We start from the raw sequence: 12437 nt of genomic DNA, 5'->3' as shown, positions 1-12437 counted from the left end.
TGATTTCCCCTCTTAGTAACGTCCTCTGGTAGCGTGGCACATTGTTCAGTATTACTACGTTGCTGTATTTAGTTAATACAATACATTAACCAAAGTCCACATTTTATTCAGATTTCCTTCGTTCTTTTTCCCACTGTCCTTTTTCCGGTCCAGGACCCCATCCGGGATCCGGTATGACAGTTCATCATCGTGTCTCCTTAGCGCCTCTGGGCTCCGGCAGCTTCTTAGACTTTCCGTGTCTATGATGACCTTGTCCATTTTGACGAGTGCTGACCTGGAACTTTGGAGAATGTCCCTCTCTGGGAATTTGTCTGGTGTTTTCCTCTGGATTAGAGTGGGGTCATGGGTTCAGGAGGAACCCCAGAGAGATACAGTGCCCTTCTCATCCCATCGTATCAGGTCAGGGCACCTGCCGTCAACATGGCCGGTCACTCTTGGCGTTTGACCTTCACTGCCTAGCTGGGTGTCTGCATCAGCCTTCTCCACTCTTCGCTGCCTTCTTTTCTCTCTAACGTGGATCGGTCTGCAAGTGTGTGTATTTGTGTCTCTCTTCATGTCGGATTCGAATGTCAGAACAGAGGCCCTGTTTGTCTTGTTTATTCCCAGAATGTCGCACGTAGTAGATGCTCAGTAGGTTGGTTAGTCAACTTGGTGGCTGCTTCTGGCAGGCAGTAAGCCCTGAGTGGTGGGGACAGAGCCACTGGTGCTATAGCTCCCACCTGCAGAGAGCTTTGGGTCCAGTGGGGGAGATCATGACATAAATGTGAACAGGGTCAGGGAAACGATGCTTGGGTGTGCTGAGGGGGTGATGGGGCTTGTGGCCTGGATGGGACGGGTGGTCAGAGGATGATAGGGACTTTTGAGACCTGAGAGATGAGTGTGAGCTGGCCAGGGAGTGGGGGAGGGAGATGTGTTCAGGCTGGAAGGAATGGCACGTGCAAAGGTCCTGAGGCAGAGAGGAACCTGGGGTTTTTGAGAATACCAGCAAGGAGGCCAGATGTTCAGTTGGAAGTGCCTTGGTTCAGGGAGGTGGTTTAGTCAAGGACGGTGAAGAGGAGAGGGTGAAAAGTGGGCCCAGGTTTGAGGTGGGGTGAGGGGTAAAGTCCAGGCGCTGGTGGATGGTGTTCTGTTTCTTTCCTAGAAAAGGGGCAGGTTTGGAGGGAGGTGAATTCTTTCAGAGATGCTTTTAGGGATGCCTGAACAGCAGGATCATGGAGGTGAGGCTGCATGGTTAGGGGTTTCTGACTGGGGACTGTGTTGGAAGTTGCGGGAAGGCATGAGCTGGCCTTGGAGGAGAGTGGAGAGCAAGAGGAAGAGTTGTGCGGGGCGAAGCCTCAGAGACATGGCCGCAGAGGTCACGGAAGACTCCCCAGGGGAACTGGAAGGGAGGGTGGAGAGGAGGAAAGAAGCTGGGCAAGCATGGTGTCCGTGGAGGAAGGTGCTGGAAGGCGGGAGGGGGGTGAGCTCTGGCTTCCAGACCCCGGGCCAGGCTCCCAACCCAGGCAGCTGGCCCTGGGGAGGGAGCGGGAGGGAGCGGGCGGGGGACGGTGTGGGAGAACTGTCGCTGGCTTGTTTGCTGACCTTTCGGATGGCTTTGTCGAAACCAGAAGGCCGCAGAGCTGCTCACCTCTTTCTTCCTTCCTCCAGACCTGCGTTTCTGTTCCCTTCCATTCTTCATGGGATTGTGTGTCTGATTTAACATTTTTGAGTTAGTGGGAAAACAGAAGATGCTTCACAGAAATTTGCTTTGTGGCCTGTTTTGCAGGCTACCTCTGTTTCAGAGGGTGACAGAGAACTCCATATTCTAGACTTGTGCCCTTTTGTTCGTCTTCGAGAGGGGCCATAAGGTCCCAGTTCCAAAAGGTCATTGAGACCAATTAGGTAGTTTTATTAGTTTTGCCAGCACAGGAAGATCCTGTTCTGTTTTTGATTGAGTCTGTTCAGGCGTCCGTTTGCTTTAGTGGCTGAAGTGGGATTGGCCGAATGGAATCCTGTTTCTCCATAGATCTCTTCACAGCGGAAGCTGTCATCTCTTATGATACGTTGGTCGTCGGTCGCCAGGAGGAGAGTGGATACTTTGTTGAGAAAAGTCCCCAGCGGGAGGCTGGCCTCGAGAAGCGAGCGTGTGTTCACATGGAAACCGGGACGCCCACGTTCTGGGCAGCAGGACTCCCCAACGCCACGAAAAGTGGCGCCAGTGCAGAAGCCCTCAGCTATGACGAGTGGACCCACGAGACGTGACAGATCCGTGTGCCGGGGTGTCATTCTGCCACGGGAGGGAATAAGTTCTGACCCGGGTTTCGGAGCGTGTGAGCTCTGCAAACATTGTGCCTAGCGAGAGAAGCCAGACGCAGAATCTCCCGTGTTACATAAAATACAATTGATACGAAATTTATAGGGAATCCCATTGGCATGAAAGTGCATTTATACGAAAGATCAGAATAGACGGATGCACAGGCGGAGAGCGAGAGTGGAGTGGTCGGCCGGAGGGCTCGGAGGGCGCGGAGGGCTCGGAGGGCTCGGAGGGCTCGGAGGGCGCGGAGGGCGCGGAGGGCTCGGAGGGCTCGGAGGGCCCGGAGGGCTCGGAGGGCGCGGAGGGCTCGGAGGGCTCGGAGGGCTCGGAGGGCGCGGAGGGCTCGGAGGGCTCGGAGGGCGCGGAGGGCGCGGAGGGCGCGGAGGGCGCGGAGGGCTCGGAGGGCGCGGAGGGCTCGGAGGGCTCGGAGGGCGCGGAGGGCGCGGAGGGCTCGGAGGGTTCGGAGGGCTCGGAGGGCGCGGAGGGCTCGGAGGGCTCGGAGGGCGCGGAGGGCGCGGAGGGCGCGGAGGGCTCGGAGGGCTCGGAGGGCGCGGAGGGCTCGGAGGGCGCGGAGGGCTCGGAGGGCCTGCTACGGGCCGCGGGTTTCTTTTGGAGGCAATGATGTTGTTCTCCGTTGATTGTGGTGATGGGTGCACGAGTCCATGAAGACTACAAACCCCTGAATTGCACACTTTCAGAGGGTGGATGGTGTAGGATGTGAATTCTATCTCAGTAAAGGTGTTAAAAGGAAGAGGGGCTCAGAGCTGTCAATCACGGGCTGTCTGGGACAGCCTTCTCTCCAGGGCTTTAGGCTCAGGGTGACGGGAGCTGCTCTGGTGCAGATCCTGTGGGGGGGGGAGGGATGGAGGGATGTCGAATGGGCCACCTGTCGTGCCTCGGGCCGCGAGGGCCAGTGCTGCTGTCACGCATGTTACGCCTTCCTCCAAGCCGCCGGGCACGGGAATCCTCATTTCCTTTTCCTGAGAGCATCCCCGTCCACCCGAGCTCCCACCAGGAGGATGCCCAGGGTCACGGTGGTGGCAGCCCTCCTCCCGTCCCCTCGTGAAATGCCACGCAAAGTCCAGCCGCCGAGGCCGTGTCTTTCCCTTCCTGTCTGCTCAGCTGCTGTGCCGGGGTGCGTCTCGGTGCCCAGCAGCGCTCAGTTCCCGGGTCTGCTCTGGCGGTGCCCTGGTCTGCCTGGCATGGCAAGTGAGGCCATGACGCTCCTTGTCCGCAGGTTCTCATTGATTGGATCAATGACGTCCTGGTGGAGGAGAGAATCATCGTGAAGCAGCTGGAGGAGGACTTTTACGACGGGCAGGTGCTACAGAAGCTCTTGGGTGAGTCTCGGGCATCCCCAGCAAAGGGCCACTGGATTCTCTGCAAGGGGGCATGGGCTGCTCGTCCTCAGGGCAGCCTTGGAGCCGCAGCTCTGAGCCCACGCTCCAGGTGGCGGCTCCTCTTTGCAGCAGGCCACGCCCAGGTTCCAGAACGTTCCCATGGGGCCAGAGAGAAGGGACAAGAATGGTGCCGCTTCCTCTGCAGGCCAGCCCTCCTGCAGGGGGCGGGGTGGGGAGGGAATGGCCTGATGCAATTTGCCCTGAAAGACATGCAATTGGTGATGGCCCATATGTCATTCCCTTACTCTGCCCATCCTCTGAAAGTACATCGGGAGGGGAAAAGTTGTGCTTGTGTTGGTCGTTCGTCTGTTGGACGAAGATTCAGCTTGTGGTAGGTTTGGGTCTGGGCTTTGGAGATGCAGTGGTAACAATAGGGAGGGGGGTCTCCTCGCCCACCTGTGCCCCTGATTTCAGCAGAGGGAGTAAGGAGAAATGTTACAGGACACAGACAGGTGCTTTAAGAGAGTGGCACACGCTAGGAAGGAAGCCAGGAGGTCATGGGCTGGAGAGGGTCTGGTGGTGGGGGCGGCCCTCTGGGAAGGGGACATCTGTCTCAGAAAGAACATTCTGGGCCAAGACTCTGAGGTGAGGAAGAGTGTAGTGTTTAAAGACCCATGGGAAGAGCCTGCAGGAGGTGGGGGAGAGGGGTCATGGGGGCTGGACAGGGCTGGGAAATGGGACGAGGCAGGTCGCATCCAGCTCTGGTCGACCAAGGCTTTTATTCCACGTGATTGGAAGCCGCTAGGGCTTTTAACAGGGCCGTGACATGATCCGAGCTAAGCGTTTTACAAAGTTATCTGGGCTTCTGGGTACAGAAGGGAGGGCTCAGGGGCAGAAGCTGAGATCCCGCGGGAGATCAGGGAGCCTGGGTATCAGATGACGTGGCTCAGATTGGGGGGGGTGCAGACCCCGGGGGAGAGATCTTGGAGGTTGGAGCTGATGTCGAGGCTGACGTGACAGCTGGGTTTGTCCCTGAGCAGCTGGGGAACCAGAAGCCCCTTGGGAGGAGGGTGGGTTGAGGGTTGAGGAGGTGGGTATTGCAGGAACAGGCCTGTTCTAGGTCAGTCAGCGGCCAGGTGAGGGTGGAGAGCTCAGCAGCCCAGAGCTGATGCTTCACACCGTGGTACCTGGGAGCCTCTCCCAGAGAGGACGGCCCAGATTTGTGAGTTGGCCGAATGCCACACGGCCAAGAATTTCTCAGGATTTGGCTGAGCCAAGGATCCCCATCTCCGAGGTACAAGCCCAAATCTGAAACGGTATCGGGGTTGGTAATCACTATCGCCTGTTTATTATTAAAAATGGCAGATTGAATTGTTACATTGTATACCTGAAACTGATCTAACACTGTACGTGGATTATGTGCAGATTTAAAAAAAAAGCATCAGTCAGAGTTCTAGTGTTTTAGATCGTTTTGTTGGTATAGTCATTCCCGGGGTCATCCTCAGCCCTGTCGGGGGCTACGGTGCCCTCAGGGTCATCACAGTGGACACGCGCGGTGACCCACCCCTTCAGTAGAGACGGGAGGGGAGTGCACGCATCTTTGGATCCGGAGGCAAGGATTCTTCCGATGGGGGAGCTGCCCGGGTTACCGGATGTCCTCCTTGTCTGAGGTGAGGACCGAGCTCCCCTTCGGTCCTTGGACTCAAAGCGTTGGCAGTGGGTGATGCTGCTGTCAGGAAACGGGTTCTCTAGCAGGTGCCTGGCTTCCTGGCAGAGAGAGGTTCTTCCTAGCAGTTTCAGAAGCAAACTTCAGAGTAATAGCACTCAGATTTTTTTCCTTCTGAGGCTTTTGCATGCCCCTGTGGCTCCGTTAACCCAATTGCTTGAAAAAATCATGTCCTGAGCCTGAGTTCTAGTGGGGGAGTGGGGGGTAGGGGGGTCCTCGATACTGTCACCAATCATAGGACGGGCTCTGAATTTGCCTGTCTACGATGCTGGTGCCCACCAGGCAACAAGTGACAGGGGGGTCTTTAGAGCAGGTATCAGGTAAGGAGTCTTGCCCCTTGAGGCATGTCCTTTGGTCCCCTCCTCCGCCGGCAGATTCCACACGCGCTGTGAAGCTGCGTGATTTTCCATCGTCCCGCGTTGGCTGTGTTACCCACAGAGTGTCACGGGAGCAACCCTTGCTCGGCAGCCTCTGTCGGAGCAGCTGCCTTCTGTCCCTTGTCAGTATCTTACCTGAGTACTTGATCAGGCGATTCTAAAATCATTCCTATGTCAAGGGGGTTGGCACACTGGTCTGCGGGAGGAAGAGACCCGTGGAGGAGAATATTCGGGTCTGAACAGAAAATCGGTGCGTGCTGCCTGCTCGTCGATGGCTTACTGCTGGCTTACTGACGAGTTGCCGCAGTGACCGTGTGAGCACGTGGTCCACGAGCCCAGGGCTAGCAGGAATCGCACCCGGGTGGACTAGACATTGGGCTCGTCACTGTCTCCAAAGGTAGAAGCCAACGCCAAAAAGGAGACTGTGGCGAGGGCCAAGGCCAAAGCTGACTTCTGTGCACCTGGGGAGAGGAGAGGTCTGCGGCCGGGGCCCTGCCTGGTCAGGAAGGGGTCAGAAAGAGGAGGAGCCCGTGCAGGAGTCTGAGGGTCCAGCCGTGAGGGCGGAGGCCCCCGGGGAGTGCTCCCTCGGGAGGGGTAGAGGAAGGATGTTTCGAGGAGCCGGGAGTGAGAACAGAGGGCGGAGTGTGAGTCCCCAGCACGACCCCGGATGGGTCCCTCTTCTTCAGCGCAGACTCTGGAAACAGCTGCCGACTCTGCCCCGTGGCAGGCTTCAGGCCATTTGCGGGCAGAGGGTGGGTGCTGCTGCCAGGGTCCCCGGGGGGCTACCGGGCCCACTGGGGTCCTGCTTCTAACTCATGGAGCTCCCTTCTCCTTGCAAAAGGCAGGCCTCCCTGCGCAAGGTGTGTTCATGACCCCGCATTCAGCTGCAGCACGTTTGCCAACCACATGTGAGGACCACCCCCACCCCCAGCGTCTTCCGTCCCTCTCCGTGCTCCGAAGGCAGGTGCTGCTGCAGCAAAGCCTGTCACTAGGCGGTGACGCAGGCGACGCGGGCAGCCCGTCTGATCCAGCAGGACTGGCCTTGGGCAGCACCCGCGAACCACTAGCCTCCTCGGTTCCTGTCCTGGGCTGGATTGTGTCCCCCCCACCCCGCCCTGAAGTCCCCCTGCCCAGAAGTCCTCTAATTGAAATCGTAATCCCTAGAACCTCGCAGGATGACTGTAGTTGGAGACAGGGTCTTTCTAAAGGTTGTTAGGTTGAAATGAGGTTATTGGAAGGTGGCCTCTAAACCCATAGGGCTGGGGTCCTTTTAAGAAGAGGAAAGTAAGCACAGATGTACGTGAGGACCTGGGGAAAGAGGCCTCGGGGGAGACCGGCTGTGCCGACCCCCAGTCGCCAGTCTCTAACCCCCAGTCGCCAGTCTCTAACCCCCAGTCTCCAGTCTCTAACCCCCAGTCTCCAGTCTCTAACCTCCAGTCTCTAACCTCCAGTCTCCAACCTCCAGTCTCCAGTCTCTAACCTCCAGTCTCCAGTCTCTAACCTCCAGTCTCCAGTCTCTAACCCCCAGTCTCCAGTCTCTAACCCCCATTCTCCAGTCTCTAACCCCCAGTCTCCAGTCTCTAACCCCCAGTCTCCAGTCTCTAACCCCCAGTCTCCAGTCTCCAACCTCCAGTCTCCAGTCTCTAACCTCCAGTCTCCAACCTCCAGTCTCCAGTCTCTAACCTCCAGTCTCCAGTCTCTAACCCCCAGTCTCCAGTCTCTAACCCCCAGTCTCCAGTCTCTAACCTCCAGTCTCTAACCTCCAGTCTCCAGTCTCTAACCTCCAGTCTCCAGTCTCTAACCCCCAGTCTCCAGTCTCTAACCCCCAGTCTCCAGTCTCTAACCCCCAGTCTCCAGTCTCTAACCCCCAGTCTCCAGTCTCTAACCTCCAGGGTTCTGAGAGCAAGCTGACATCGTTTACGCCCCGTCTCTGGGGCTCTGTTCCCGGACCCCTGCCAGGCCCTCCTCCAGCCACCGTGTTCAGGCTGCCGTTCTGCAGGGTTGCCTGGTGGAGGGGCTGGCAGAGCGCGCCGGGCTCCCGGTCTCCCAGCAGGCGAGGCTTTGGGACCTCCCGGCTCTGTCAACCTCCTTCCTTCCCCAGGACCCTGCACTCCGCCCTGGCACACCTGGGGGTCCTGCTGTGTATTTTGAGGGTGTCCGTACGGTATGGAGCAGCTGTGGCTTATCTAGCTGGGACCTACCCGAGGCAGAGGGACATCAAAATACGTAAACGGCAACCACTTATAGCCCCCGCAGGACGCCCTTGGTGGAGGTGCTTTGTTTCGCTTCTAGCCCTCGAGGCCGCGGCGGCGGCGACTGGCAGCCTGATGTGGTGGTGGTGGTGAGGCTGCCGGCCCGCTGGGGAGCCTCCTGTCTGCTGCATCTGGCCCCAGGACGGTGCCTGGCACACAGGGGCTCAGATAGCTCTTTTGTGAGCTAAGGAAGGAAGGGAGGAGGGAGGGAGGGGCGCCCCAAGCCCCGCAGGCGTTGCTCTACACTATGATGCTGCAGGGAATATTAACATGGTTTACTCTTGTTCTGATGAGGGCAGGGGAGGACGCAGGGAGAGAATGTTGAGTGAGGGGCCTCCGTACGCAGAGCTTTGCTGGGGGCCACCTGCAAAACGGGATCCCCACTGTGCCCGGCCTGGACTCCACGGCTGGCATGCTGTCCCTCCTGTCGGGGCCACGGCCAGCAGCCACGTCCTGGCTCGCGGCCGGTCGGGCTCTGCGTCAGGCAGCACGGTCACCCTCCCGGGTAACAGGTCACCGTGTTCTGCTGCTGCTGTTGCTTTGCTGAGGAGTGACAGCCTGTCGGGGGGACAGCTGGGTCGTAGAGACCCTTCTCCCCTTGCCCCTTAGCAGGTGGGGGACCTGTGTGGGGGAGGGGGTGTGGGCGGAGCTTGCCCCTGGGCCGGACTTGGGGTCTATCCTAGATCTCAGGCAGATGGGGTGGTTCTTGTCAGGGTCCCCCAGGTTGCTCCCGGCTCGCTCTCAGGGATAAAGTCCTTCGTGGCAGTGTCTGTGAACATCCGCCGTCCTTACCGCGGTGTCCTGCTGTTAGAGAAACAAGGGGACCCACTGCACCGCCTGTCCTGCTCTGGCCCATCCCCGGAGTCCCTGCGGGTCCCCTCCCTGCCTCGCAAGTGCACCTCGAGTCATTTTCCCATGTCACGTGCCTAGAATGTTCCTAAGCGGGACACCTCCCGTTCTGGCCTCGACCTCCACACCCCCTTTCCCGCTCTAGAGCACTTTCCCAAGGAGCACGAAGGACTAGAAAGCTCCAAGCGCTGTGATGATCTGCTCGCCCCAGTCTGGGGGAGGGAGCGGCCGGCCCCCTTGCAGCTGGGTCACTGGTGGCCCTGAGACCCTCCAGCGTCTCCTGACCCCTGTGTCTTGCTCTTGTCCTTCTTGTTGTAGAAAAGCTAGCGGACTGCAAGCTGAACGTGGCTGAGGTGACGCAGTCCGAGATCGGGCAGAAGCAGAAGCTGCAGACGGTGCTCGAAGCCGTGCACGGCCTGTTGCGGCCCCACGGCTGGGCGCTCCAGTGGACCGTTGACTGTGAGTGGTCTCGGGGGCCGCCGGGCCTGTCCCCACAGCTTGCCATGCTGTCATTCATCGTGGCCTCTCTGGGCTTGCACGTTCAAAACCCGTTCGTGCTGCTGCTGTCTGGAAGGCAGTGAGACGGGCCGAAGCCAGTGTCCCTGCTCTTGGAAGCTCGCTCCTGTCACTGCCTCCCCCCGCCCCCGTGCTTTAGAGAGGAGAGATGTTTCTGGTCTGGTGGGGCAGGGGAGGCTCCCAGAGGAAGTAGGGGAAAGAGAGAGAAGCTCTGTGGGGTTCTTGGAAGGGAGCCAAGCGCATACACCAGTGGCCCCGACAGCACGATCCCCAGGAAGAGGTTCCTGCCGGCCTCTGGGTAGATCCCGGAGTGCGCTTGCACGGCCAGTATGAGGCATCACGGTCTTCCCAGCCCAGACATGACACCGGAAGGTGAAGAACTAAAGCCAGAAAGTTCTTTGTCGGGAGCGCCCCCCCCCCCCCCATCCTCAGTGTAGAACAGGCAGGGCCTGGCGGGGAAGCTCTCCCTGCTGCCAGGGTCCCCTGGGCTTTGGAGGAACGAGCCTCAGGCTGTGGTGACGGCATCTGGTTTCTTGGCATCGGGACGTGTCAGAGACCCAGGCCTGCCTCTAGGGTCGTGGGCGCCGTGGGGGAGGACTGGGGTGTTTGGAAGCTGTAAGCCTGCATGGGAGTGAGTATGACCGCGCCTGTCCGAGGACTGGAGAGCTGGAGTGTGGGGACGGCAGCCAGGGACCGAGGCGGGGCGGGGGTTCCCATCTCCCCGCTCCGAGTGCCGGCCCCCCGTGCTCCTGTCCCTCGCGCAGGCCGTGGCTGGGGCAGAGGGAGGCCTGAGCGGCCGGGAGGTGATGCACGTCATTGTGACCTCTAAGTGGCCACGATGACCCATTTTCCACAAAATGCTCCCTTCCCTGGGCTAACCTCACTCTCCTGCCTGCTCTGTGTCCTCACCACCCCACCCCTGCTGACCCCTTTTATAAATGCGATGCTTGGAAAGCGGTTGCCCGTGTCACCTGCAAGTCAACAGGAAGGAAAGCTAATGAGGCAGGAGAAGGAGACTCGCACAAGGCATTCGTCATCTTCATTTTCCCGTGGCCCCCGCGCCCACCCACCCCCCACCGTGGTTTTTCTCCGCGGTCTCGTTTGGATGCAGCGTCTTTATTGCCTTTTGGATCTGGGCTCGGGGTTCCTGTGGAACCTGACCTAAACCAGCTCCTGTCTTCCCTCCCCGACCAGCAATCCACGGGAAGAACCTGGTGGCCATCCTGCACCTGCTCGTGGCGCTGGCCATGCACTTCCGGGCCCCGATCCGCCTCCCAGAGCACGTGTCCGTGCAAGTGGTGGTCGTGCGGGTGAGTAGCGGGCGGCGGGGTGGGTGTGCGGATGCTTTTCTCGCGTGGACTCCCCCCACGGCTGCTTTTCTCCCCTCCCTCCTGTGCGGCCACCTTCTGTTCTCCCCTCTTGACAAAATGTGTGTCTTGCCCTGGCTTGGGGACACATGTCAGAGCCAGAACAATGGCACTGATTTGGAGAGAGGCAGATTCAAAGGCAATGAGTGTGTTGAGGTTTAATTTTCCAGCATTTTTTAAAAAAGAACATTCATTTCTCTCCAAAGCCAAGTGGTTGGAATTCAGTTCTCTTGAATGAGCTTATTACTCACCGGAGCGGGTTGAGACCAGCGGTATGAAATGGATACCCTGATGAAAGCTTTCTCTGCATCTGCTGTGAATTATCTCCTCCAGTCCCCGCGATTGCCCTCTTAGGGTCGTTTCGTTTGCTTCCCTTGGAGAGGTGTAACTGGGAGCTGGAGGGGCAAAGCAGCCTTTCCTGCCGCGTCCCCTGCGTTGAAGGGGACAGACCCAGTCCCAGCTCTGTGTTTGTGGTCTTGTCCAGTAAATGCATAGGAAGCACCTACTGTGTACTTGGCCCTGAGCCCTGGCTGTCGGGGACACCAAACGGGGAAAACACTTTGCTTGCGAAAGCACCACTCTCCTGCCAGACCGATGAGGTTTTGCTCGGAACCCGAATGTCTGTGTGTTCATGCACTGCGATGTCCAACTCTACTCTTTCCCTTAGCGGCTCTGTGCCTTCTGCGGGCTGCAATTGCGGCTCTGGCTGGTCCTGGTTTTATGAAGCGCCTGTCCCCTCCATTACCCTGAGAGCTCTGCCCGGACCCTGCGGGGCGGGAATGTCCCCTTTCTGGCAGCAGGCGAGGGTTACTCCCCCCCCACACCCCACGCTGTGGGGCCCCTGCTTGCTTCCTAAGGAGGGAGGTTTATGGTCCATGGTGGTGATGGGGTCGGGGACCAATTCTGCTGCCCCAGCCCTCGGGGCTCACCCATGGCTACCAGCCGGGAAAGGCTTCGCAAGGACACATGGGCATGTGGTTCTCAAACCCGTGTCCATCAGTCTCGGGGCCCCATGAGCGCTGTGTGGCTTGGTGATTAAGGCATTTCCTTTCAGGCTGTGCTTGGGTCCAAGAAAATCTTTTGGGTTTTCAAAAAGTTTTACTGATGCGGGCAAGCACTTGCTGGCGCCTCCTGCCTGACCAGGGTTACGGAAGGATGCTTCGGGCCACATCCAAAGGGGCGTGCATCGGGGGGCGGAGGTCCCGAGAACTGGCCGGCCTCTGGCCTCAGAAGCCGTCCTCCCAGACCCCAAGGCCTGGCCCTCCGTGTTCGATTCTCTGGTCGGAGATGGGAGATGCAAGGAATGTGGAGGTCCAAGGAGGGAAGGGGTGAGGACGGGGCCTCGTTACTACCCGGCAGCGTGGCCGCGGGTGAGCCCTTGATTTCTCCGAGTTGCAGTGATTTCCCCCAGAGATCTGAGATGATGTTATAAAACGGAAACACTCAGCCTCGTGTGTCTGCTCCCTCGCCCCGGGCCCGGCATCAGGTAGGTGCCCAACAGCTGTGTGGATACGTGAGGGAGCGAAGTGTCTCTGGCCTCGCTGGCGGCTCTCCGGGAGCCCGTGGGTGCTGACGGGCTCCGCGGCAGGGTGCCTGCTTTTCACCAGCAAGAACCAGCCGCGAGGCTTCCCTGGAGGCCAAGTTCTGGAAGGGCTGGTGAGCTCCGATCTCCAGAGGTGTCCACGGTGGGCCCCCCTGCTAGGGAGTGAGTTCCCCG

General features: G+C 59.0%; 1 protein-coding gene across 5 annotated transcripts in view; it reads left to right on the top strand.

Annotated features, from left to right (window-relative positions):
* PARVB (parvin beta) overlaps positions 1-12437 on the top strand; it is a 101040-nt gene that overhangs the window by 63610 nt on the left and 24993 nt on the right. For all 5 annotated transcript variants that reach the window (XM_082739664.1, XM_082739667.1, XM_082739668.1 and 2 more), the window contains exons 4-6: positions 3531-3633; positions 9156-9296; positions 10548-10663. In XM_082739664.1, the coding sequence (XP_082595790.1) occupies positions 3531-3633; positions 9156-9296; positions 10548-10663 (360 nt within the window). The remainder of the gene's footprint in view (positions 1-3530; positions 3634-9155; positions 9297-10547; positions 10664-12437) is intronic.

The sequence above is a fragment of the Mustela nivalis genome, assembly GCF_964662115.1.
Source record: "Mustela nivalis genome assembly, chromosome: 7".
Taxonomy (NCBI): domain Eukaryota; kingdom Metazoa; phylum Chordata; class Mammalia; order Carnivora; family Mustelidae; genus Mustela; species Mustela nivalis.
This window is presented reverse-complemented; position numbering and strand designations above follow the sequence as displayed.